This window comes from Vanellus vanellus, assembly GCF_965231255.1.
Source record: "Vanellus vanellus genome assembly, contig: HAP1_SCAFFOLD_1294, whole genome shotgun sequence".
Taxonomy (NCBI): Eukaryota; Metazoa; Chordata; class Aves; order Charadriiformes; family Charadriidae; genus Vanellus; species Vanellus vanellus.
The window spans coordinates 21,880-49,009 of record NW_028127558.1 but is presented as its reverse complement, the minus strand read 5'-3'; the positions used below and the strand labels follow the sequence as shown (position 1 = coordinate 49,009).

At 62.2% G+C, this 27,130-nt stretch overlaps 2 protein-coding genes across 2 annotated transcripts in view; both read left to right on the top strand.

The window, feature by feature from the left end:
• Positions 1–14: 14 nt before the first annotated feature.
• Positions 15–23,596, top strand: ALDOA (aldolase, fructose-bisphosphate A). Its single transcript, XM_082501007.1, has 9 exons — positions 15–126; positions 5,735–5,871; positions 12,086–12,297; positions 13,403–13,457; positions 14,748–14,908; positions 17,086–17,169; positions 17,257–17,431; positions 20,987–21,186; positions 23,392–23,596. The coding sequence occupies exons 2-9, from the start codon at positions 5,760–5,762 to the stop codon at positions 23,485–23,487; spliced, it is 1,095 nt and encodes a 364-aa protein (XP_082357133.1). The 5' UTR covers positions 15–126; positions 5,735–5,759; the 3' UTR covers positions 23,488–23,596.
• Positions 23,597–24,072: 476 nt separating this feature from the next.
• The window catches only part of PPP4C (protein phosphatase 4 catalytic subunit), a 19,176-nt gene continuing 16,118 nt past the window's right edge, over positions 24,073–27,130 (top strand). Inside the window, exon 1 of the mRNA XM_082501010.1 lies at positions 24,073–24,119. The gene's annotated coding sequence lies outside the window, so the exon portion shown is untranslated. The remainder of the gene's footprint in view (positions 24,120–27,130) is intronic.

Below are 27,130 nucleotides of genomic sequence, written 5' to 3'. Positions count from 1 at the left end.
GGTAAAAAGGGGCGGGGCCGGTTAGGGGAGGGGCGGGGCCTGAGGAGGAAGAGGAAGATTTTGAGGCCAAAAAAAAAAAATAAAAAAAAAAAAAGCGGGTTTGAGGTTGAGAAGGCGAATTTTGAGGTAAAAAAGGGCAGATTTGGGGGAGCCGGGGTAGGTTTTGGGGGGAAGGGGCAGATTTGGGGGGAAAAGGGGAGATTTTGGGGGTGGGGGGCGGATTTTGAGGTAAAATTCAGGGTTTGGGGTAAAAAAGGCAGGTTTTGAGGTAAAAAAGGGCAGATTTGGGGGGGAAGAGGCAGATTTTGTGGGGGAAAAGGGGAGATTTTGGGGGTGGGGGTGGATTCTGAGGTAAAATTCAGGGTTTGGGGTAAAAAAAGTCACCTTTGAGGTTAAAAAGGGCAGATTTGGGGGTTCTGGTGTAGATTTTTTGGGGGAAGGGGCAGATTTGGGGGGGAAAAGGGGAGATTTTGGGGGTGGGGGCGGATTCTGAAGTAAAATTCAGGGGTTGGGGTAAAAAAAGTCACCTTTGAGGTGAAAAAGGGCAGATTTGGGGGTTCTGGTGTAGATTTTTTGGGGGAAGGGGCAGATTTTGGGGGGGAAGGGGAGATTTTGGGGGTGGGGGGGCGGATTTTGAGGTAAAATTCAGGGTTTGGGGTAAAAAAGGGCAGATTTGGGGGTTCTGGGGTAGATTTTTGGGGGGAAGGGGCAGATTTTGTGGGGGAAAAGGGGAGATTTTGGGAGTGGGGGGCAGATTGTGAAGGGAAAGAAGAAGATTTTGAGGTAAAATTCAGGGTTTGGAGTAAAAAACCTCAGCTTTTGAGGTAAAAAAGGGCAGATTTGGGGGTCCTGGGTAGATTTTGGGGGGGAAGGGGCAGATTTTATGGGGGAAAAGGGGAGATTTTGGGGGTGTCGGGCGGATTTTGAGGTAAAATTCAGGCTTTTGGGTAAAAAAGGCAAATTTTGGGTTAAAAAAGGCAGGTTTTGAGGTAAAAAAGGGCAGATTTGGGGGTCCTGGAGCTGATTTTGGGGGGAAGAGGCAGATTTTGGGGGGAAGAGGCAGATTTTTTTTGGGGGGGAAGGGGAGATTTTGGGGTTGGGGCAGATTGTGTGGGGAAAGAGGGAGATTTTGAGGTAAAAAAGCAGATTTTGAGGTAAAAAAGCCAGATTTTGAGGTAAAAAAAGGCAGATTTGAGGGTCTTGGGCAGATTTTGGAGGGAAAAGGGACAGATTTTGGGAGGTGGGGGGAATTCTGAGGTGGAAAATGCAGGTTTGGGGGCTAAAAGGGCAGATTTGGGGGTGTGGGAAGGAATTTTGAGGTGAAAAAGCGGATTTGTGGGTCTGGGGGCAGATTTTTGGGGTGCGGGGGCTGATTTTGGGGTGTCAAGGGCAGATTTGGGGGGAATTTTTGAGGTGAAAGGGGCAGATTTGGGGGGTGGAAGGGGGAAATCTGGTGTGGAAGAGGCACATTTGGGGGTCTATGAAGAGATTTGGGGGTAAAAGAGGGCAAATTTGGGGGTGAAAAAGGCAGATTTGAGGTTCTGGAGGCAGATTTGGGGTGGAAGTGGCAGATTTTGGGGGTGGGGAGAGGTTCTGGGGTGAAAAGGGGCAGATTTTGGTGCCTGAAGGGAGATGGGGGGGGTAAGAGGCAGATTTTGGGGTGAAAAAGGCAGATTTTGTGGACTGGAGGGAAATTTGGGGGGTGGAAGGGGCAGATTTGGGGCTAAAAGGGCAGAATTTGGTGCCTGGAGAGAGATTTGGGGGTGAAGGGGCAGATTTGGGGGTCTAAAGGCAGATTTGGGGGATGAAAGGGGCAGATTTGGGGGCAAAAAAAGGGCAATTTGGGGGTCTGAGGGCAGATTTGGGGGTGAAAAGTTCAGATTTGGGGTGAAAGGGGCAGATTTGGGGGTCTGAAGGCAGATTTTGGGGGTGAAAGGGGCAGATTTAAGGTGAAAAAGTGCATATTTAGAGGTCTGAGGGCAGATTTTGGGGGTGAAAGGCAGATTTTGGGGTGAAAAAGGCCAATTTGGGGGTCTGAGGGCAGATTTGGGGGTGAAAAGTTCAGATTTAAGGTGAAAAAGGCCGATTTGGGGGTCTGAAGGCATATTTTTGAGGCGAAAGGGGCAGATTTAAGGTGAAAAAAGCCGATTTGGGGGTCTGAAGGCATATTTTTGAGGCGAAAGGGGCAGATTTAAGGTGAAAAAGGCCAATTTGGGGGTCTGAAGGCAGATTTTTGAGGCGAAAGGGGCAGATTTAAGGTGAAAAAGGCCAATTTGGGGGTCTGAGGGCAGATTTGTGGGGTGAAAAGTTCAGATTTGGGGTGAAAGGGGCAGTTTTGAGGGCAAAAAAGGCCGATTTGGGGGTCTGAAGGCAGATTTTTGGGGTGAAAAGGGCAGATTTAAGGTGAGAAAGGCCGATTTGGGGGTCTGAAGGCAGATTTTGGGGGTGAGAGGGGCAGATTTTAGGACGAAAAAGTTCAGATTTGGGGGTGAAAAGTTCAGATTTGGGGGTGAAAGGGGCAGTTTTGAGGGCAAAAAAGGCCGATTCGGGGGGGGTCTGAGGGGCGATTTTGGGGGGCGAAAGGGGCAGATTTGGGGGCGGGAAGCGCCGCTGGTGGGGCGAAAGGGGCAGATTTAAGGTGAAAAAGGCCAATTTGGGGGTCTGAGGGCAGATTTTTGGGGTGAGAGGGCAGATTTGGTGGTGAGAAGGGCCAATTTGGGGGTCTGAAGGCAGATTTTGGGGGTGAGAGGGGCAGATTTTAGGACGAAAAAGTGCAGATTTGGGGGATCTGAGGGCAGATTTGTGGGGTGAAAAGTTCAGATTTGGGGTGAAAGGGGCAGTTTTGGTGGTGAGAAAGGCCAATTTGGGGGTCTGAGTGCAGATTTTTGGGCTGAAAAGGGCAGATTTAAAGTGAAAAAGGCCGATTTGGGGGTCTGAGTGCAGATTTTTGGGGTGAAAAGGGCAGATTTAAGGTGAGAAAGGCCGATTTGGGGGTCTGAGTGCAGATTTTGGGGGCGAAAGGGGCAGATTTAAGGTGAAAAAGGGCGATTTGGGGGTCTGGGGGCCGATTTTGGGGCTGAGAGGGGCAGATTTTAGGACGAAAAAGTGCAGATTTGGGGGATCTGAGGGCAGATTTGGGGGGTGAAAAGTTCAGATTTGGGGTGAAAGGGGCAGTTTTGAGGGCAAAAAGGGCCGATTTGGGGGTCTGAAGGCAGATTTTTGGGGTGAAAAGGGCAGATTTTAGGACGAAAAAGTGCAGATTTGGGGGATCTGAGGGCAGATTTGGGGGTGAAAAGTTCAGATTTGGGGTGAAAGGGGCAGTTTTGGTGGTGAGAAGGGCCAATTCGGGGGTCTGAAGGCAGATTTTTGGGGTGAAAAGGGCAGTTTTGAGGGCAAAAAAGGCCAATTTGGGGGTCTGAAGGCAGATTTTGGGGGTGAAAGGGGCAGATTTAAGGTGAAAAAGGCCGATTTGGGGGTCTGAAGGCAGATTTTGGGGTGAGAGGGGCAGATTTTAGGACGAAAAAGTTCAGATATGGGGGTGAAAAGTTCAGATTTGGGGGTGAAAGGGGCAGTTTTGAGGGCAAAAAAGGCCAATTCGGGGGGGGTCTGAGGGGCGATTTTGGGGGGCGAAAGGGGCAGATTTGGGGGCGGGAAGCGCTGCTGGTGGTGCAAAAGGGGCAGATTTAAGGTGAAAAAGGCCAATTTGGGGGTCTGAGGGCAGATTTTTGGGGTGAAAAGGGCAGATTTGGTGGTGAGAAGGGCCAATTTGGGGGTCTGAAGGCAGATTTTGGGGGTGAGAGGGGCAGATTTTAGGACGAAAAAGTGCAGATTTGGGGGATCTGAGGGCAGATTTGTGGGGTGAAAAGTTCAGATTTGGGGTGAAAGGGGCAGTTTTGAGGGCAAAAAGGGCCGATTTGGGGGTCTGAAGGCAGATTTTTGGGGTGAAAAGGGCAGATTTAAGGTGAAAAAGGCCGATTTGGTGGTGAGAAAGGCCGATTTGGGGGTCTGAGGGCAGATTTTGGGGGTGAAAGGGGCAGATTTAAGGAGAAAAAGGCCGATTTGGGGGTCTGAGTGCAGATTTTTGGGGTGAGAGGGGCAGATTTTAGGACGAAAAAGTGCAGATTTGGGGGATCTGAGGGCAGATTTGTGGGGTGAAAAGTTCAGATTTGGGGTGAAAAGGGCAGATTTAAGGTGAAAAGGCCGATTTGGGGGTCTGAGGGCAGATTTTGGGGGCGAAAGGGGCAGATTTAAGGTGAAAAAGGCCGATTTGGGGGTCTGAAGGCAGATTTTGGGGGTGAGAGGGGCAGATTTTAGGACGAAAAAGTTCAGATTTGGGGGTGAAAAGTTCAGATTTGGGGTGAAAGGGGCAGTTTTGAGGGCAAAAAAGGCCGATTCGGGGGGGGTCTGAGGGGCGATTTTGGGGGGCGAAAGGGGCAGATTTGGGGGCGGGAAGTGCCGCTGGTGGGGTGAGGTGAAGGGGGCAGATTTTGGGGTGAAACCTGCCGGTTTGGGGGGGATCACGTGGCTGGCGGGGGGGGGGGGGGATGGGCACACCCTCCCGGGTTCCTCCTCCCGCCCTTGAAACGCCCTTGGGTTCCCATCCCCGGGGGGAGGGGGGGGGACAGCGGACACCCGTGTCCCTCCCCCGGCCCTGTCCCCTCCCCCCCCGCCCGCTGTCCCCTCCAGTCCCCGCCCGCCTCCCGCACCGCCCGGACGCCTCGGTCCGTCTCTTCCCCCCCCCCCTCCCCGAGCTCCTGGGGCCCCCCCAAAAATCCTGGGTCCCCCTGGGGGGGTGGGGGGGTCCCATCTTCCCTCTCTGTCCCCCCCAACTTGTGGGTCCCTCTGGGGGGGTGGGGGGGTCCCATCTTCCCTCCCTGTCCCCCCCCAAACTTGTGGGTCCCTCTGGGGGGTGGGGGGGTCCCATCTTCCCTCTCTGTCCCCCCCCAAACTTGTGGGTCCCCCTGGGGGGGTGGGGGGTCCCATCTTCCCTCTCTGTCCCCCCCCAAACTTGTGGGTCCCTCTGGGGGGGTGGGGGGTCCCATCTTCCCTCCCTGTCCCCCCCCAAACTTGTGGGTCCCTCTGGGGGGTGGGGGGTCCCATCTTCCCTCCCTGTCCCCCCCCAAACTTGTGGGTCCCTCTGGGGGGTGGGGGGTCCTATCTTCCCTCCCTGTCCCCCCCCAAACTTGTGGGTCCCTCTGGGGGGTGGGGGGTCCTATCTTCCCTCCCTGTCCCCCCCCAAACTTGTGGGTCCCTCTGGGGGGTGGGGGGTCCTATCTTCCCTCCCTGTCCCCCCCCAACTTGTGGGTCCCCCTGGGGGGGTCCCATCTTCCCTCCCTGTCCCCCCCCCCAAACTTGTAGGTCCCCCTGGGGGGGTGGGGGGTCCCATCTTCCCTCCCTGCCCCCCCCCCAAACTTGTGGGTCCCTCTGGGGGGTGGGGGGGTCCCATCTTCCCTCCCTGCCCCCCCCCCAAACTTGTGGGTCCCTCTGGTGGGGTCCCATCTTCCCTCCATGTCCCCCCCCAAACTTGTGGGTCCCTCTGGGGGGGTGGGGGGGTCCCATCTTCCCTCTCTGCCCCCCCCAAACTTGTGGGTCCCCCTGGGATGGGGGGGGTCCCATCTTCCCTCCCTGCCCCCCAAAATTTCTGGGTCCCACCCCCGCCCCGGGGCAGCCATGGGGACGGGCGGGGCCGTCACGTCCCGAGGTGCGGCTCTGACGTCACTGCTGATGTCACCAGAGCCGCCGCCGCCGCCGCCGCCGAGATGTCGCCGCCGATAGCAGCGCTGACCCCGGAGCAGAAGCAGGAGCTGGCGACCATCGCCCAGCGCATCGTCGCCCCCGGCAAGGGCATCCTGGCCGCCGATGAGTCCACCGGTGGGTGACTGGGAGGCACTGGGAGGGGACTGGGAGGCACTGGGAACCACTAGCAGAGCATTAGGAAGCACTGGGAGGCACTGGGAACTGCTAGGGTGCGATTAGGAAGCACTGGGAGGGACTGGGAACTGCTAGGATGCAATTAAGAAGCACTGGGAGGGGACTGGGAGGCACTGGGAACTGCTAGGGTGCGATTAGGAAGGACTGGGAGGGGACTGGGAGCAACTGGGGGGCACTGGGAGGGGATTGTGGGGCACGGGGAACTGCTAGGGTGCAATTACGAAGGACTGGGAGTGTACTGGGAAGGGACTGGGAGGCACTGGGAACTGCTAGAGTGCAATTAAGAGGCACTGGGAGGGGACTGGGAAGCACTGGGAACCACTAGCAGGGCACTAGGAAGCACTGGGAGGCACTGGGAACTGCTAGGGTGAGATTAGGAAGCACTGGGAGGGACTGGGAATTCCTAGGGTGCAATTAAGAAGCACTGGGAGGGGACTGGGAGCAACTGGGGGGCACTGGGAGGGGATTGTGGGGCACTGGGAACTGCTAGGATGCAATTAGGAAGGACTGGGAGTGTACTGGGAAGGGACTGGGAGGCACTGGGAACTGCTAGGGTGCCATTAGGAAGCACTGGGAGGGGACTGGGAGGCACTGGGAACTGCTAGCGTGCAATTAAGAAGCACTGGGAGGGGACTGGGAAGCACTGGGAGGGACTGGGAACTGCTAGGGTGCAATTAGGAAGGACTGGGAGGGGACTGGGAAGCACTGGGAAGGGACTGGGAGCAACTGGGGGGCACTGGGAGGGGATTGTGGGGCACTGGGAACTGCTAAGATGCAATTAAGAAGCACTGGGAGCGTACTGGGAGGGGACTGGGAGGAACTGGGAGGGGACTGGGAGGAACTGGGAGGGGACTGGGAAGCACTGGGAGGGGACTGGGAAGCACTGGGAGGGACTGGGAACTGCTATGGTGCAATTAGGAAGGACTGGGAGGGGACTGGGAAGCACTGGGAGGGAACTGGGAGGCACTGGGAACTGCTAGGATGGAATTAAGAGGCACTGGGAGGGGACTGGGAGCTACTGGGGGGACACTGGGAGGGGATTGTGGGGCACTGGGAACTGCTAAGATGCAATTAAGAAGCACTGGAAGTGTACTGGGAGGGGACTGGGAGGCACTGGGAAGCACTGGGAGGGGACTGGGAGCTACTGGGGGGACACTGGGAGGGGATTGTGGGGCACTGGGAACTGCTATGTTGCGATTAGGAAGCACTGGGAGGGGACTGGGAAGCACTGGGAGGGGACTGGGAAGCGCTGGGAGGGGAGTGGGGGGTACTGGGAGGCACTGGAAGCTACTAGGAGGGGACTGGGAAGAACTGGGAGCAACTGGGAGGGACTGGGAACTGCTAGGATGCCATTAAGAAGCACTGGGAGCGTACTGGGGAGCACTGGGAGGGGACTGGGAGGCACTGGGAACCGCTAGAAGGGGATTAGGAAGTACTGGGGGGCACTGGGAAGGGACTGGGAAGCACTGGGAGGGCACTGGGAGCAACTGGGAAGGGATGGGGACACACTGGGAGGCACTGGAACACGCTGGGGGACACTGGGAGCTACTGGTACAGCATCAGGCAGCTACTGGGAGTGTACTGGTAGGGCACTGGGAGCTACTGGGAGGCACTGGTGTAGTGCCAGGAGGGCACTGGGAGCTACTGGGGAAGCACTGGGAGGACACTGGACTGGGAGACACCAGGGCTGGACTGGGAAGTACTGGGAGCTACTGGAAGGCACTGAGGCAGCACTTGGGGAGTACTGGGAGCTACTGGGCCTTACTGGGAGGCACTGGGAGCTTGCTGGGAGGCTGGCCAAGCACTCCAGTGCCAGGAGGTGGTACTGGGGGGGATACTGGGAGGCACTGGGGCAGCACCAGGAGGCCAGCGGGGGTTACTGGGCTATACTGGGGTGAACTGGTTTGTACTGGGATGGCTGTAAGGAGCATGGAGAAGGACTTGAGACCTTCAAGGTGGCACCAGGAGATTCCTGGGAGCTACTGGTGCTGAACTGGGAGCTACTGGGAGGTACTGGGGCAGCACCAGGAGACCAGCTGGGGTTACTAGGCTATACTGGTTTGAACTGGTTTGTACTGGGATGGCGGCAGGGAGCATGGGGAAGCATCTGAGGAGGTCAAGGTGGCACCAGGGGGTCGTGAGAGCTCCTGGAGCAGCACTGGAAACTACTGGGATCTACTGGGACCCCTTGGGGCAGCGTGAGGAGGGGAGTGGGCTATACTGGTTTGAACTGGTTTGAACTGGTTTGTACTGGGACAGCTGCAGGGAGCATGGAGAAAAATCTGAGAACTTCAAGGTGGCACCAGGGGGTTGTGAGAGCTCCTGGAGCAGCACTGGGACCTACTGGGAGGCACTGGGGCAGCATGAGGAGCCCAGTTGGGGTTCCTGGGCTGAACTGGTTTGAACTGGTTTGTACTGGGATGGCGGCAGGAAGCATGGAGAATCATCTGAGAACTTCGAGGTGGCACCAGGGGGTTGTGAGAGCTCCTGGAGCAGCACTGGGACCTACTGGGAGGCACTGGGGCAGCATGAGCAGCCCAGTTGTGGTTCCTGGGCTGAACTGGTTTGAACTGGTTTTTACTGGGACAGCGGCAGGGAGCATGGAGAAAAATCTGAGAACTTCAAGGTGGCATCAGGGGGTTGTGAGAGCTCCTGGAGCAGCACTGGGACCTACTGGGAGGCACTGGGGCAGCATGAGGAGCCCAGTTGGGGTTCCTGGGCTGAACTGGTTTGAACTGGTTTGTACTGGGATGGCAGCAGGGAGCATGGGGAGGCAGCTGAGAACTCCAAGATGTCACCAGGGGTGTCATGAGAGCTCCTGGAGCAGCACTGGGAGCTACTGGGACACCTTGAGGTAGCATGAGGAGGGGAGTGGGCTCTACTGGTTTGAACTGGTTTGTACTGGGATGGTGGCAGGGAGCATGGAGAATCATCTGAGAACTTCGAGGTGGCATCAGGGGGTTGTGAGAGCTCCTGGAGCAGCACTGGGACCTACTGGGAGGCACTGGGGCAGCATGAGGAGCCCAGTTGGGGTTCCTGGGCTGAACTGGTTTAAACTGGTTTGTACTGGGACAGCTGCAGGGAGCATGGAGAAAAATCTGAGAACTTCGAGGTGGCACCAGGGGGTTGCGAGAGCTCCTGGAGCAGCACTGGAAACTACTGGGACCTACTGGGACCCCTTGGGGCAGCGTGAGGAGGGGAGTGGGCTATACTGGTTTGAACTGGTTTGAACTGGTTTGTACTGGGACAGCTGCAGGGAGCATGGAGAAAAATCTGAGAACTTCAAGGTGGCACCAGGGGGTTGTGAGAGCACCTGGAGCAGCACTGGGACCTACTGGGAGGCACTGGGGCAGCATGAGGAGCCCAGTTGGGGTTCCTGGGCTGAACTGGTTTGAACTGGTTTGTACTGGGATGGCGGCAGGAAGCATGGAGAATCATCTGAGAACTTCGAGGTGGCACCAGGGGGTTGTGAGAGCTCCTGGAGTGGCACTGGGACCTACTGGGACCCCTTGGGGCAGTGTGAGGAGGGGAGTGGGCTATACTGGGCTGAACTGGTTTGTACTGGGACGGCAGCAGGGAGCATGGAGAAGCATCTGAGAACTTCGACGTGGCACCAGGGTGGTTCTGAGAGCTCCTGGAGCAGCACTGGGACCTACTGGGAGGCGCTGGGGCAGCATGAGCAGCCCAGTTGGGGTTCCTGGGCTGAACTGGTTTGAACTGGTTTGTACTGGGATGGCGGCAGGAAGCATGAAGAATCATCTGAGAACTTCGAGGTGGCACCAGGGGGTTGTGAGAGCACCTGGAGCAGCACTGGGACCTACTGGGAGGCACTGGGGCAGCATGAGGAGCCCAGTTGGGGTTCCTGGGCTGAACTGGTTTGAACTGGTTTGTACTGGGATGGCAGCAGGGAGCATGGGGAGGCAGCTGAGAACTCCAAGATGTCACCAGGGGTGTCATGAGAGCTCCTGGAGCAGCACTGGGAGCTACTGGGACACCTTGAGGTAGCATGAGGAGGGGAGTGGGCTATACTGGGCTGAACTGGTTTGTACTGGGATGGTGGCAGGGAGCATGGAGAAGCATCTGAGAACTTCAAGGTGGGACCAGGGTAGTTCTGAGAGCTCCTGGAGCAGCACTGGGACCTACTGGGAGGCACTGGGGCAGCATGAGCAGCCCAGTTGGGGTTCCTGGGCTGAACTGGTTTGAACTGGTTTGTACTGGGATGGCGGCAGGAAGCATGGAGAATCATCTGAGAACTTCAAGGTGACACCAGGGGTGTCATGAGAGCTCCTGGAGCAGCACTGGGAGCTACTGGGACAACTTGAGGTAGCATGAGGAGGGGAGTGGGCTCTACTGGTTTGAACTGGTTTGTACTGGGATGGTGGCAGGGAGCATGGAGAAGCATCTGAGAACTTCAAGGTGGCACCAGGGTGGTTCTGAGAGCTCCTGGAGCAGCACTGGAACCTACTGGGAGGCACTGGGGCAGCATGAGGAGGCCAGTTGGGCTTCCTTGGCTGAACTGGTTTGAACTGGTTTGTACTGGGACAGCGGCAGGGAGCATGGAGAATCATCTGAGAACTTCGAGGTGGCACCAGGGGGTTGTGAGAGCTCCTGGAGCAGCACTGGGAGCTGCTGGGACACCTTGAGGTAGCATGAGGAGGGGAGTGGGCTCTACTGGTTTGAACTGGTTTGTACTGGGATGGCGGCAGGGAGCATGGAGAATCATCTGAGAACTTCAAGGTGGCACCAGGGGGTTGTGAGAGCTCCTGGAGCAGCACTGGGACCTACTGGGAGGCACTGGGGCAGCATGAGCAACCCAGTTGGGGTTCCTGGGCTGAACTGGTTTGAACTGGTTTGTACTGGGATGGCGGCAGGGAGCATGGAGAATCATCTGAGAACTTCGAGGTGGCACCAGGGGGTTGTGAGAGCTCCTGGAGTGGCACTGGGACCTACTGGGACCCCTTGGGGCAGTGTGAGGAGGCGAGTGGGCTATACTGGGCTGAACTGGTTTGTACTGGGATGGCGGCAGAGAGCATGGAGAAGCATCTGAGAACTTCGAGGTGGCACCAGGGTGGTTCTGAGAGCTCCTGGAGCAGCACTGGAACCTACTGGGAGGCACTGGGGCAGCATGAGGAGCCCAGTTGGGCTTCTTTGGCTGAACTGGTTTGAACTGGTTTGTACTGGGATGGCGGCAGGGAGCATGGAGAATCACCTGAGAACTTCGAGGTGGCACCAGGGGGTTGTGAGAGCACCAGGAGCAGCACTGGGACCTACTGGGAGGCACTGGGGCAGCATGAGGAACCCAGTTGGGGTTCCTGGGCTGAACTGGTTTGAACTGGTTTTTACTGGGACAGCTGCAGGGAGCATGGAGAATCATCTGAGAACTTCAAGGTGACACCAGGGGGTTGTGAGAGCTCCTGGAGCAGCACTGGGAGCTACTGGGACAACTTGAGGTAGCATGAGGAGGGGAGTGGGCTCTACTGGTTTGAACTGGTTTGTACTGGGATGGTGGCAGGGAACATGGGGAGGCAGCTGAGAACTTCAAGGTGGCACCAGGGTGGTTCTGAGAGCTCCTGGAGCAGCACTGGAACCTACTGGGAGGCGCTGGGGCAGCATGAGGAGGCCAGTTGGGCTTCCTTGGCTGAACTGGTTTGAACTGGTTTGTACTGGGATGGCGGCAGGGAGCACGGGGAAGCATCTGAGAACTTCGAGGTGACACCAGGGGTGTCATGAGAGCTCCTGGAGTGGCACTGGGACCTACTGGGACCCCTTGGGGCAGTGTGAGGAGGGGAGTGGGCTATACTGGGCTGAACTGGTTTGTACTGGGATGGCGGCAGGGAGCATGGAGAATCACCTGAGAACTTCGAGGTGGCACCAGGGGGTTGTGAGAGCTCCTGGAGCAGCACTGGGAGCTGCTGGGAGACCTGGGGGCAGCACCAGGAGCCCAGTTGTGGTTCCTGGGCTATACTGGGCTGAACTGGTTTGTACTGGGATGGTGGCAGGGAGCATGGAGAATCACCTGAGAACTTCGAGGTGGCACCAGGGGGTTGTGAGAGCACCTGGAGCAGCACTGGGACCCCTGGGGGCAGCATGAGGAGCCCAGTCGGGCTTCCTTGGCTGAACTGGTTTGAACTGGTTTATACTGGGACGTCCGCAGGGAGCATCGCCAAGCGCCTGAGCTCGGTGGGGGCGGAGAACACTGAGGAGAACCGGCGCTGGTACCGGCAGCTGCTCTTCACCGCCGACAGCCGGGTGGACCCCTGCATCGGGGGGGTCATCCTCTTCCACGAGACCCTCTACCAGAAGGCGGACGATGGCCGTCCCTTCCCCCAGGTCATCCGCGGCAAGGGCGCCCTGGTGGGCATCAAGGTGGGGACCTCCTGGGGACCTCCTGGGGACATCGGGGGGGCCTTGGGGACAACGAGGGGACGTGGGGGCGTTGGGTGGTCCTTGGGTTGGGTCAACCATGTCCAAGGTGGCATCAGATCAACCCCGTCCAAGGTGGCATCAGGTCAACCACGTCAAAGGTGGCACCGGGTCAACCCCATTGAAGGTGGCTTCATTGGGCGCCCTCGTTGGTGCTGAGCTGGGGCCACCCTGGGGACATCCTGGGGACATTGGGGGCCTTGGGGACAACGAGGGGATGTGGGGTGTTGGGTGGTCCTTGGGTTGGGTCAACCATGTCCAAGGTGGTATCAGGTCAACCCCATCGAAGGTGGCTTCATTGGGTGCCTGTGTTGGTGCTGAGCTGGGGCACCCTGGGGACATCCTGGGGACATCCTGGGGACGTCGGGGGGCGTTGGGGACAACGAGGGGACGTGGGGGCGTTGGGTGGTCCTTGGGTTGGGTCAACCATGTCCAAGGTGGCACCGGGTCAACCACGTCAAAGGTGGCACCAGGTCAACCCCATCAAAGGTGGCTTCATTGGGTGCCCGTGTTGGTGCTGAGCTGCGGCCACTCTGGGGACATCCTGGGGACATCCTGGGGACATCGGGGGGTCTTGGGGACAACGAGGGGACGTGGGGGCGTTGGGTGGTCTTTGGGTTGGGTCAACCATGTCCAAGGTGGCACCGGGTCAACCACGTCAAAGGTGGCACCAGGTCAACCCCATCAAAGGTGGCTTCACTGGGCGCCCGTGTTGGTGCTGAGCTGGGGCCACCCTGGGGACATCCTGGGGTTGTCGGGGGGTCTTGGGGACAACGAGGGGACGTGGGGGCGTTGGGTGGTCCTTGGGTTGGGTCAACCATGTCCAAGGTGGCACCGGGTCAACCACGTCAAAGGTGGCACCAGGTCAACCCCATTGAAGGTGGCTTCACTGGGCGCCCTCGTTGGTGCTGAGCTGGGGCCACCCTGGGGACATTGTGGGGACATCGGGGGCGTTGGGGACGTCGGTGTGTTGGGGGACACGGGGACGTTGGGGACGTGGGTGCTGCAGGCAGCAGGTGAAGGCCATCACCCTGTCCCTGTCCCCCAGGTGGACAAGGGGGTCGTGCCCCTGGCTGGCACCAACGGCGAGACCACGACCCAGGGTGAGTGACAGCCCTGTCCCCAAGGGTGGCCCCACCAGGGTGGCCCCACCCCTGATGCCACCACGGTGGCCGCATCCTTCCTGCTGCCCTCATGCCACCACGGTGTCCCCACCCCTGATGCCACCACGGTGGCCCCATCCTTCCTGCTGCCCTCATGCCACCATGGTGGCACCATCCCTGATGCCACCACGCTGTCCCCATCCTTCCTGCCACCCTCATGCCCCATCCATGTCCCCACCCCTGATGCCACCACGGTGGCCCCATCCTTCCTGCCACCCTCATGCCACCACGGTGTCCCCACCCCTGATGCCACCACGCTGTCCCCATCCTTCCTGCTGTCCTCATGCCCCACCACGGTGTCCCCACCCCTGATGCCACCACGCTGTCCCCATCCTTCCTGCTGTCCTCATGCCACCACGGTGTCCCCACCCCTGATGCCACCACGCTGGCCCCATCCTTCCTGCTGCCCTCATGCCACCACGGTGTCCCCACCCCTGATGCCACCACGCTGTCCCCATCCTTCCTGCTGCCCTCATGCCACCACGGTGTCCCCACCCCTGATGCCACCATGGTGGCCCCATCCTTCCTGCTGCCCTCATGCCACCACGGTGTCCCCACCCCTGATGCCACCATGGTGGCCCCATCCTTCCTGCTGCCCTCATGCCACCACGGTGTCCCCACCCCTGATGCCACCACGCTGTCCCCATCCTTCCTGCTGCCCTCCTGCCCCATCCGCGTCCCCACCCCTGATGCCACCACGCTGTCCCCATCCTTCCTGCTGCCCTCATGCCCCATCCGTGTCCCCACCCCTGATGCCACCACACTGTCCCCATCCTTCCTGCTGCCCTCATGCCCCATCCGTGTCCCCACCCCTGATGCCACCACGCTGTCCCCATCCTTCCTGCTGCCCTCCTGCCCCATCCGCGTCCCCACCCCTGATGCCACCACGCTGTCCCCATCCTTCCTGCTGCCCTCATGCCACCATGGTGGCCCCACCCCTGATGCCACCATGGTGTCCCCATCCTTCCTGCTGCCCTCATGCCCTGTCACTGTCCCCACCCCTGATGCCACCACGCTGTCCCCATCCTTCCTGCTGTCCTCACGCCCTGTCACTGTCCCCACCCCTGATGGCACCACGGTGGCCCCATCCTTCCTGCTGCCCTCATGCCCCATCCGCGTCCCCACCCCTGATGCCACCGCGCCGTCCCTACCCCTGGGCCCTCCCCCGGCCTCCCCGGCTGTCCCCCATCGCTGGTGTCCCCGTGGCTGACGTCCCCGCGCTGTCCCCAGGGCTGGACGGGCTGATGGAGCGCTGCGCCCAGTACAAGAAGGACGGGGCCGACTTCGCCAAGTGGCGCTGTGTCCTCAAGATCTCGGAGCACACCCCCACCCGCCTGGCCATCATGGAGAACGCCAACGTCCTCGCCCGCTACGCCAGCATCTGCCAGCAGGTCCCCTGTCCCCTCCCCGCCGGCCGCCCTGTCCCCAACCCCGGCCCCGTCTCACCTCTGGGCGCCCTACGGCGGTTGGTGGCCTCCAACCCGCGTGGTGACGCCCCAAGGTGGCACCTAAATGTGGTGTGGTGGCACCTAGCCATGGTGTGGTGGGACGTAGAGATGGGGTGGTGGCACCTCCATGACCTTGGACACCTCACTGTCCCCACGTCATCCCTGTGTCACCTCTGGGTGCCCTGTGGTGATTGGTGGCCTCCAACCTGCAGGGTGACACCTAGAAGGTGGCACCTAGATGTGGTGTGGTGGCACCTAGCCATGGTGTGGTGGGACGTAGAGATGGGGTGGTGGCACCTCCATGACCTTGGGTCACCTCACTGTGTCCCCACATCATCCCCGTGTCACCTCGGGGTGCCCTATGGCAGTTGGTGGCCTCCAACCTGTGTGGTGACGCCCCAAGGTGGCACCTAAATGTGGTGTGGTGGCACCTAGCCATGGTGTGGTGGGACGTAGAGATGGGGTGGTGGCACCTAGCCTTGGTGTGGTGGCACCTCCATGACCTTGGGTCACCTCACTGTGTCCCCACATCATCCCCGCGTCACCTCGGGGTGCCCTGTGGTGGTTGGTGGCCTCCAACCTGCAGGGTGACATCAGAAGGTGGCACCTAAATGTGGTGTGGTGGGACGTAGAGATGGGGTGGTGGCACCTAGCCATGGTGTCGTGGCATCTCCGTGACCTTGGGACACCTCACTGTGTCCCCACGTCATCCCCGTGTCACCTCGGGGTGCCCTGTGGTGGTTGGTGGCCTCCAACCTGCAGGGTGACATCAGAAGGTGGCACCTAGCCGTGGTGTGGTGGGACGTAGAGATGGGGTGGTGGCACCTAGCCATGGTGTGGTGGCACTTTCGTGACCTTGGGACACCTCACTGTGTCCCCACGTCATCCCTGTGTCACCTCTGGGTGCACTCCGGTGGTTGGTGGCCTCCAACCCGCGTGGTGACGCCCCAAGGTGGCACCTAAACGTGGTGTGGTGGTGGCACCTAGCCATGGTGTGGTGGGACGTAGAGATGGGGTGGTGGCACCTCCGTGACCTTGGGTCACCTCACTGTCCCCACGTCATCCCTGTTTCACCTCTGGGTGCCCTATGGCAGTTGGTGGCCTCCAACCCGCGTAGTGACGCCCCAAGGTGGCACCTAAATGTGGTGTGGTGGCACCTAGCCATGGTGTGGTGGGACGTAGAGATGGGGTGGTGGCACCTCCGTGAGCTTGGGTCACCTCACTGTGTCCCCACATCATCCCCGTGTCACCTCGGGGTGCCCTATGGCAGTTGGTGGCCTCCAACCCACGTGGTGACGCCCCAAGGTGGCACCTAAACGTGGTGTGGTGGCACCTAGCCATGGTGTGGTGGGACGTAGAGATGGGGTGGTGGCACCTAGCCTTGGTGTGGTGGCACCTCCATGACCTTGGGTCACCTCACTGTGTCCCCACGTCATCCCTGTGTCACCTCGGGGTGCCCTGTGGTGGTTGGTGGCCTCCAACCTGCAGGGTGACATCAGAAGGTGGCACCTAAACATGGTGTGGTGGGACGTAGAGATGGGGTGGTGGCACCTCCATGACCTTGGGACACCTCACTGTCCCCATGTCATCCCTGTGTCACCTCTGGGTGCCCTGTGGTGGTGGGTGGCCTCCAACCTGCAGGGTGACACCTAGAAGGTGGCACCTAGATGTGGTGTGGTGGCACCTAGCCATGGGGTGGTGGGACGTAGAGATGGGGTGGTGGCACCTCCATGACCTTGGGTCACCTCACTGTCCCCACGTCATCCCTGTGTCACCTCTGGGTGCCCTGTGGTGGTTGGTGGCCTCCAACCTGTGTGGTGACGCCCCAAGGTGGCACCTAAATGTGGTGTGGTGGTGGCACCTAGCCATGGTGTGGTGGCACTTTCGTGACCTTGGGACACCTCACTGTCCCCACGTCATCCCTGTGTCACCTCGGGGCGCCCTGTGGTGGTTGATGTCACCTCCCTGTCCCATACCTGTGTCCCCTCTGGGTGTCCGTGCTCTGTGGTGGCTTCCCATCTCCACCGGGTGTCACCACCGCGTTGTTCCCCCCCCCCGCCCCGTCCCCTCGCGGTCCCCCTGGGTTGTCACCGTCCCCGATGTCCCCCGTGTCCCCACAGAACGGCATCGTCCCCATCGTGGAGCCCGAGATCCTCCCAGATGGTGACCACGACCTGAAGCACTGCCAATACGTCACCGAGAAGGTGGGTGACATCCCCACCCGTGTCCCCCCCCGTGTCCCCCCCCGTGTCCCCCCCCCATGTCCCCACCCGTGTCCCCGTTGTCCCCAGGTGCTGGCGGCCGTCTACAAGGCGCTGAGCGACCACCACGTCTACCTGGAGGGGACACTGCTGAAGCCCAACATGGTGACGCCGGGCCACGCCTGCACCAAGAAGTACAGCCCCGAGGAGATCGCCATGGCCACCGTCACCGCCCTGCGCCGCACCGTGCCACCCGCTGTCCCCGGTCAGTGCCACCTGGCCCCCGGGCTGGGGGGGGTGGGGGTGGGGGGCCCAGCCCCATGGCCGTGGCCCCGGGGTGGCCCCAGCCCCATAGCGATGTTCTCGTGGTGTCCCCATCCCCATGGGTGTGTCCCCATGGTGTCCCCATCCCCATAGTGATGTTCTCGTGGTGTCTCCATCCCCATGGGTGTGTCCCCGTCCCCATGGCCATGTCCCCATGGTGTCCCCATCCCCATAGCGACGGCCTCGTGGTGTCCCCATCCCCATAGCGACGTTCTCGTGGTGTCTCCATCCCCATGGGTGTGTCTCCATCCCCATGGCCATGTCCCCATGGTGTCCCCAGCCCCATAGCGATGTTCTCGTGGTGTCTCCATCCCCATGGGTGTGTCCCCATGGTGTCCCCAGCCCCATAGCGATGTTCTCGTGGTGTCCCCATCCCCATGGCCATGTCCCCATCCCCATGGCCATGTCCCCATGGTGTCCCCAGCCCCATAGCGACGTTCTCGTGGTGTCTCCATCCCCATGGGTGTGTCCCCGTCCCCATGGCCATGTCCCCGTGGTGTCCCCAGCCCCATAGCGATGTTCTCGTGGTGTCCCCAGCCCCATAGCGATGTTCTCCTGGTGTCCCCATCCCCATGTCCATGGCCTCGTGGTGTCTCCATCCCCATGGGTGTGTCCCCATCCCCATGGCCATGTCCCCATGGTGTCCCCATCCCCATAGCGATGTTCTCGTGGTGTCACCATCCCCATGGCCATGTCCTCGTGGTGTCCCCAGCCCCATAGCGATGTTCTCCTGGTGTCCCCATCCCCATGTCCATGGCCTCGTGGTGTCCCCAGCCCCATAGCGATGTTCTCCTGGTGTCCCCATCCCCATGTCCATGGCCTCGTGGTGTCCCCAGCCCCATAGCGACGTTCTCGTGGTGTCCCCATCCCCATGGGTGTGGCCCCATGGTGTCCCCAGCCCCATAGCGATGTTCTCGTGGTGTCTCCATCCCCATGGCCATGGCCCCATGGTGTCCCCAGCCCCATAGCGACGTTCTCGTGGTGTCCCCATCCCCATGGGTGTGTCCCCATGGTGTCCCCAGCCCCATAGCGACGTGCTCGTGGTGTCTCCATCCCCATGGCCATGTCCCCATCCCCATGGCCATGTCCCCATGGTGTCACCAGCCCCATAGCGATGTTCTCGTGGTGTCCCCATCCCCATGGCCATGGCCTCGTGGTGTCACCATCCCCATGGGTGGGTCCCCGTCCCCATGGCCATGTCCCCATGGTGTCCCCATCCCCATAGCGACGGCCTCGTGGTGTCCCCATCCCCATAGCGACGGCCTCGTGGTGTCCCCAGCCTCATAGCAACGTGCTCCTGGTGTCCCCATCCCCATGGGTGTGTCCCCATGGTGTCCCCAGCCCCATAGCGACGTTCTCGTGGTGTCTCCATCCCCATGGGTGTGTCCCCATCCCCATGGCCATGTCCCCATGGTGTCCCCAGCCCCATAGCGATGTTCTCGTGGTGTCCCCATCCCCATGGGTGTGTCCCCATGGTGTCCCCAGCCCCATAGCGACGTTCTCGTGGTGTCCCCATCCCCTTAGCGATGTCCCCATGGTGTCCCCAGCCCCATAGCGACGTTCTCGTGGTGTCTCCATCCCCATGGGTGTGTCCCCATCCCCATGGCCATGTCCCCATGGTGTCCCCAGCCCCATAGCGACGGCCTCGTGGTGTCCCCATCCCCATTGCCATGTCCCCATGGTGTCCGCAGCCCCATAGCGACGGCCTCGTGGTGTCCCCATCCCCATGGCCATGTCCCCATGGTGTCCTCAGCCCCATAGTGACGTTCTCGTGGTGTCTCCATCCCCATGGATGTGTCCCCATCCCCATGGCCATGTCCCCATGGTGTCCCCAGCCCCATAGCGATGTTCTCGTGGTGTCACCATCCCCATGGCCATGTCCTCGTGGTGTCCCCAGCCCCATAGTGATGTTCTCGTGGTGTCCCCATCCCCATGTCCATGTCCCCGTGGTGTCCCCAGCCCCATAGCGACGTTCTCGTGGTGTCTCCATCCCCATGGATGTGTCCCCATCCCCATGGTCATATCCCCGGGGTGTCCCCAGCCCCATAGCGATGGCCTCGTGGTGTCCCCATCCCCATGGGTGTGTCCCCAGCCCCATGGCCATGTCCTCGTGGTGTCCCCAGCCCCATAGTGATGTTCTCGTGGTGTCTCCATCCCCATGGGTGTGTCTCCATCCCCATGGCCATGTCCCCATGGTGTCCCCATCCCCATAGTGATGTTCTCATGGTGTCCCCGTCCCCATGGCCATGTCCCCATGGTGTCCCCAGCCCCATAGCAACGTGCTCCTGGTGTCCCCATCCCCATGGGTGTGTCCCCATGGTGTCCCCAGCCCCATAGCGATGTTCTCGTGGTGTCTCCATCCCCATGGGTGTGTCCCCAGCCCCATGGCCGTGGCCCCATGGTGTCCCCAGCCCCATAGCGACGTTCTCGTGGTGTCCCCAGCCCCATGGCCATGTCCCCGGGGTGTCCCCAGCCCCATAGCGACGGCCTCGTGGTGTCTCCATCCCCATGGGTGTGTCCCCGCCACCATGGCCATTTCCCCATGGTGTCCCCAGCCCCATAGCGACGTGCTCCTGGTGTCCCCATCCCCATGGCCGTGGCCCCATGGTGTCCCCAGCCCCATAGCGATGTTCTCCTGGTGTCCCCATCCCCATGGCCATGGCCTCGTGGTGTCACCATCCCCATGGGTGTGTCCCCGTCCCCATGGCCATGTCCCTATGGTGTCCCCAGCCCCATAGCGACGTGCTCCTGGTGTCCCCATCCCCATGGTCATGTCCCCGGGGTGTCCCCATCCCCATAGCGACGTTCTCGTGGTGTCTCCATCCCCATGGCCATGGCCTCGTGGTGTCCCCAGCCCCATGGCAACGTGCTCGTGGTGTCCCCATCCCCATGGCTGTGTCCCCATGGTGTCCCCAGCCCCATAGCGACGGCCCTGTGGTGTCCCCATCCCCATGGCCACGTCCCCACAGTGTCCCCCTCCCCATGGCCACCTCCCCAACCCCATGGCCACCTCCCCACAGTGACCCCCTCCCCATGGCCACCTCCCCACGGTGTCCCCATCCCCATGGCCACCTCCCCACAGTGTCCCCAACCCCATGGCCACCTCCCCATTGTGTCCCCCTCCCCATAACCACCTCCCCACGGAGTCCCCAACCCCATGGCCACCTCCCCATGGTGTCCCCATCCCCATGGCCACCTCCCCATGGTGTCCCCATCCCCATGGCCACCTCCCCAACCCCACGGCCACCTCCCCATTGTGTCCCCCTCCCCATAACCACCTCCCCACTGAGTCCCCATCCCCACGACCACCTCCCCAAACCCATGGCCACCTCCCCATTGTGTCCCCCTCCCCATAACCACCTCCCCACGGAGTCCCCAACCCCATGACCACCTCCCCATGGTGTCCCCATCCCCATGACCACCTCCCCACGGCGTCCCCCTCCCCTGTGACCCCTTCCCCGCCCCCTCGGGTGACCTCCCGTCCCCGTGTCCCCAGGCATCACCTTCCTGTCGGGTGGACAGAGCGAAGAAGAGGCCTCCATCAACCTCAACGCCATCAACCGCTGTCCCCTGGCGCGGCCCTGGGCCCTCACCTTCTCCTACGGGCGGGCGCTGCAGGCCTCCGCCCTGCGGGCCTGGGCCGGCAAGAAGGACAACACCAAGGCGGCCCAGGAGGAGTACGTCAAGAGGGCCTTGGTAGGTCACCGTCAGCTCCTCGGGGACACGTGGGGACGGCTGGGGTGGGGGGCGGGGGGTTGGGGAGGAGACGTGGGGAGAGGAACCAGGCGGACCGCTAGGAGAAGGTCAAGGAGGGTCTGGTGGGTCATCCATGGGGACGTCGGGGGGTTGGAGGCCCCGTTGGGTATGGCCATGGGGAGGTGGCTCAGGTGGAGAAGGTCTGGTGGGTCATCCATGGGGACGTTGGGGGGTTGGAGGCCACGTTGGGTATGGACATGGGAAGGGGGCACAGGTGGAGAAGGTCTGGTGGGTCTGGTGGGTCACCCATGGGGACGTCGGGGGGGTCGGAGGCCCTCTTGGGCGTGGCCGTGGGGACATGGGGACAAGGTGAGGGACAAGGCCAAGGCGGCCCAGGAGGAGTACGTCAAGAGGGCCTTGGTAGGTCACCGTCAGCTCCTCGGGGACACGTGGGGACGGCTGGGGTGGGGGGCGGGGGGTTGGGGAGGAGACGTGGGGAGAGGAACCAGGCGGACCGCTAGGAGAAGGTCAAGGAGGGTCTGGTGGGTCATCCATGGGGACGTCGGGGGGTTGGAGGCCCCGTTGGGTATGGCCATGGGGAGGTGGCTCAGGTGGAGAAGGTCTGGTGGGTCATCCATGGGGACGTTGGGGGGTTGGAGGCCACGTTGGGTATGGACATGGGAAGGGGGCACAGGTGGAGAAGGTCTGGTGGGTCTGGTGGGTCACCCATGGGGACGTCGGGGGGGTCGGAGGCCCTCTTGGGCGTGGCCGTGGGGACATGGGGACAAGGTGAGGGACAAGGCCAAGGCGGCCCAGGAGGAGTACGTCAAGAGGGCCTTGGTAGGTCACCGTCAGCTCCTCGGGGACACGTGGGGACGGCTGGGGTGGGGGGCGGGGGGTTGGGGAGGAGACGTGGGGAGAGGAACCAGGCGGACCGCTAGGAGAAGGTCAAGGAGGGTCTGGTGGGTCATCCATGGGGACGTCGGGGGGTTGGAGGTCACGTTGGGTATGGACACGGGGAGGTGGCTCAGGTGGAGAAGGTCTGGTGGGTCTGGTGGGTCATCCATGGGGATGTCAGAAGGTTGAGGTTATGTTGGACGTGGCCGTGGGGCCATGGGGAGGTGGCTCAGGTGGAGAAGGTCAAGGAGGGTCTGGTGGGTCACCCATGGGGACGTCGGGGGGTTGGAGGCCATGTTGGGCGTGGCCGTGGGGAGGGGGCCCCCGGTGGAGGACATTGAGCGGGTTGAGGTATGTCACCCGTGGGGCCACCGGGGGGTGGGAGAGGGGGAGGGCCACCCCCGGGGGGGACAGGAAGAGGCCGTGGAGGTCACATCGATGTCCGTGTGGTGTCACCGCTGTCACGTGTGTGTCCGTATGATGTCACACGTGTGTCCGTGTGGTGTCACCGCGGTCACACGTGTGTCTGTGTGGTGTCACGTGTGTGTCCGTATGAGGTCACCACTGTCACACGTGTCCATATGATGTCACACATGTGTCTGTGTGATGTCACCGCTGTCACATGTGTGTCCATATGGTGTCACACATACCCATATGATGTCACACGTGTGTCTGTGTGATGTCACCGCTGTCACATGTGTGTCTGTGTGATGTCACACGTGTGTCTATATGGTGTCACCAATGTCACATCAATGTCCATATGGTGTCACCACTGTCACACGTGTCCATATGATGTCACATGTGTGTCTGTATGATGTCACCGCTGTCACACGTGTGTGCACGTGATGTCACCAACTGTCACACGTGTGTCTGTGTGGTGTCACACGTGTGTCTCTGTGGTGTCACCGCTGTCACACGTGTCCATATGATGTCACCGCTGTCACGTGTGTCTGTGTGATGTCACACGTGTCCGTATGGTGTCACCAATGTCACATCAATGTCCGTATGGTGTCACCACTGTCACATATGTGTCTGTGTGATGTCACATGTGTGTCCGTATGAGGTCACCACTGTCACGTGTGTCCATATGATGTCACACGTGTGTCTGTGTGATGTCACCGCTGTCACACATGTGTCCGTATGATGTCACCAATGTCACATCAATGTCCGTACGGTGTCACCTCTGTCACACGTGTGTCCGTATGATGTCACATCCGTGCCCGTACGCGCCCCCCCCGCTGTGACGTCACCCCCCCCGCGCTGTGACGTCACGCCGCCCCCCCGTGACGTCACGCCCGCTCTCCGCAGGCCAACTCCCAGGCGTGTCAGGGGCAGTACACCCCCAGCGGCACCGCCGGCGCCGCCGCCACCCAATCGCTCTTCGTCTCCAACCACGCCTACTGACCGCGTCACCGCCTGCGTCACCGCCCGGACACGCCCCCTCCTCTCCCCGTCCCTCCCCCCCCCCCCCCCCCCCTTTTAAAGCGACAAAATAAAATGGCGACGGAATGAACGCGCCGTCCGCGGAGTGTGTGTTGGGGGGGGGGGGGGGGGAGGGCGGAAGTGAGGGAGGAGAGGGCGGAAGTGAGGGAGGAGAGGGCGGAAGTGAGGGAAGAGAGGGCGGAAGTGAGGGAGGCCCCGCCGGAAGTGGAGGGAGGAGAAGGCGGAAGTGCAGGGAAGAGAGAGCGGAAGTGGAGGGAAGAGAGGGCGGAAGTGGAGGGAGGCCCCGCCGGAAGTGGAGGGAGGAGAGGGCGGAAGTGGAGGGAGGCCCCGCCGGAAGTTGGGGAGGCCCCGCCCACCCCCCTGCGGGTGGGGGGAAGGACGGGGCAAAATGGCGGCGGGAGGGGGGGGGGGACCCGGGAGAGGCCTCTGGAAGATGGGGGGGGGGGTTCCGGCGCCGCTGGCGCTAAGCCCCGCCTCTTCCGGCGCGCCCCGCTTCCGCTTCCGGTCCAAGGAGGGGGTGGGCGGGAGCGGAAGTGGAGCGGGAGCCCCGGCCGGAAGTGACGCGCGGCGGTGGCGGCGGAGGGTCGCGGGCGGTGCGTGTGCGGAGCGGGGGGCGGAGAGGCGGTGTGGGGCGGCTGTGTGGGGCGGCTGTGGGGCTGAGGGGCGGCTGTGGGGCTGGGAGGGCCGTGGGGCGGCTGTGGGGCAACAGGGGGCGGCTGTGGGGCGGCTGTAGGGCCGGGGGGCGGCTGTGGGGCTGTGAGGCCGTGGGGCGGCTGTGGGGCGGCCGTGGGGCTGTGGGGTAACAGGGGAGCAGCTATGGGGCTGCGGGGGTTTGTAGGGCGGCTGTGGGGCTGTGGGGCGGCTGTGGGGCTGCGAGGCCGTGGGGCGGCTGTGGGGCGGCCGTGGGGCTGTGAGGCCGTGGGGCGGCTGTGGGGCGGCCGTGGGGCTGTGAGGCCGTGGGGCGGCTGTGGGGCGGCCGTGGGGCTGCGAGGCCGTGGGGCGGCTGTGGGGCGGCCGTGGGGCTGCGAGGCCGTGGGGCGGCTGTGGGGCGGCCGTGGGGCTGTGAGGCCGTGGGGCGGCTGTGGGGCGGCCGTGGGGCTGTGGGGCAACAGGGGGCGGCTGTGGGGCTGAGGAGCACCTATGGGGCTGGGGGGTTTGTGGGGCGGCTGTGGGGCTGTGGGGCAACAGGGGGCGCTTATCCGGCTGAGGGGCGCCTATGGGTCTGGGGGTCTGTGAGGCTGTGGGGCGGCTGTGGGGCTGGGAGGGGGCTGTGGGGCCATGGAGGCTGTGGGGCAGCTATGGGGCTGGGGGGTTTGCGGGGCGGCTGTGGTGTTTGTGGGGCTGTGGGGTAACAGGGGGCGGTTATGGGGCTGAGGAGCGCCTGTGGGGCTGGGGGGGGTGTGGGGTGTCTATGGGGCTGTGGGGCTGGGGAGCGGCTATGGGGCTGAGAGACGCCTATGAGGGTGTGTGGGGAGTTGTAGGGCGGCTGTGGGGCAGCCGTGGGGCGGTTATGGGGCTGAGGAGCGCCTATGGGGCTGGGGGGGCCATGGGGCAGCTATGGGGCTGGGGGGGGTGTGGGGCTGGGGGGTTTGTGGGGTGTCTATGGGGCTGTGGGGCTGGGGAGCGGCTATGGGGCTGAGAGACGCCTATGAGGGTTTGTGGGGAGTTGTAGGGCGGCTGTGGGGCCGTGGGGGAGCCGTGGGGTGGTTATGGGGCTGGGGAGCAGCTGTGGGGCTGCGGGGGTTTGTAGGGCGGCTGTGGGGCTGTGGGGCAACAGGGGGCGGTTATGGGGCTGAGGAGCGCCTGTGGGGCTGGGGGGGTTGTGGGGCGGCTGTGGGGCTGGGGGGGCTGTGGGGCTGGGGAGCAGCTATGGGGCTGAGGGGCGGGTGTATGGGCCTGGGGGGGCTGTGAGGCTGTGGGGCGGCTATGGGGCCGTGGGGCAGCTGTGGGGCGGTTATGGGGCTGAGGAGCCCCTATGGGGCTGCGGGGGTTTGTAGGGCGGCTGTGGGGCTGTGGTGCTGTGGGGTAACGGGGGGCGGTTATGGGGCTGAGGAGCGCCTATGGGGCTGCGGTGGCTGTGGGGCGGCTGTGGGGTTGGGGGGTTTGTCGGGTGTCTGTGGGGCTGTGGGGGCTGTGGGGCTGGGGAGCAGCTATGGGGCTGAGGGGCGGGTGTGTGGGCCTGGGGGGGCTGTGAGGCTGTGGGGCGGCTATGGGGCTGAGGAGCGCCTATGGGGCTGGGGGGTTTGCGGGGTGGCTGTGGGGCTGTGGTGCTGTGGGTCAGCTATGGGGCTGGGGGGTGGCTATGGATCTGTGGGGCTGGGGGGCGGCTATGGGGCTGGGGGGTTTGTAGGGCGGCTGTGGGGCAACAGGGGGTGGTTATGGGGCTGAGGAGCGCCTGTGGGGCTGGGGGGGTTGTGGGGTGGCTGTGGGGCTGTGGTGCTGTGGGTCAGCTATGGGGCTGGGGGGTGGCTATGGATCTGTGGGGCTGGGGGGCGGCTATGGGGCTGGGGGGTTTGTAGGGCGGCTGTGGGGCAACAGGGGGTGGTTATGGGGCTGAGGAGCGCCTGTGGGGCTGGGGGGGTTGTGGGGTGGCTGTGGGGCTGGGGAGCGGCTATGGGGCTGAGGGGCGGGTGTGTGGGCCTGGGGGGGGCTGTGGGGCAGCTGTGGGGCGGTTATGGGGCTGAGGAGCGCCTATGGGGCTGGGGGGGGGCATGGGGCAGCTGTGGGGCTGGGGAGCAGCTATGGGGCTGAGGGATGCCTATGGGGGTCTGGGGGAGGTTGTGGGGCCGTGGGGGAGCCGTGGGGCGGTTATGGGGCTGGGGAGCAACTATGGGGCTGCGGGGGCTGTGGGGCGGCTGTGGGGCTGGTGGGTTTGTGGGGTGTCTATGGGGCTGTGGGGGCTGGGGGGCTGGGGAGCAGCTATGGGGCTGAGGGGCGGGTGTGTGGGCCTGGGGGGGCTGTGAGGCTGTGGGGCAGCTGTGGGGCGGCTATGGGGCCGTGGGGCAGCTGTGGGGCGGTTATGGGGCTGAGGAGCCCCTATGGGGCTGGGGGGTTTACGGGGCGGCTGTGGGGCTGTGGTGCTGTGGGTCAGCTATGGGGCTGGGGGGCAGCTATGGGGCTGAGAGATGCCTATGAGGGTGTGTGGGGGGGTTGTAGGGCGGCTGTGGGGCTGTGGGGCGGCTATGGGGCTGGGGAGCAGCTATGGGGCGGGGGGGGAGCTACAGGGGCAGTTGTGGGGCTCACAGATCCCCCCCCCTCCCCCCGTGGGGCGGTTGTGGGGCAGTTCGGGACCTCCGTGGGGCAGTTGTGGGGCCCTTAATCCCCCCCAGCCCCAACCGGGGGGCAGTTAATTACCCCGGAGGGAACTAATTACCCCCGGGGAGGACTAATTACCCTCTGGGGGGGCAGTTAATTACCCTTTGGGGGGGCAGTTAATTACCCTTTAGGGGGCACTTAATTACCCTTTGGGGGGCACTTAATTACCCTTTAGGGGACACTTAATTACCCTTTTGGGGGGCGTTAATTACCCTCTGGGGGGGCACTTAATTACCCTTTGGGGGGCAGTTAATTACCCTTTAGGGGACACTTAATTACCCTCTGGGGG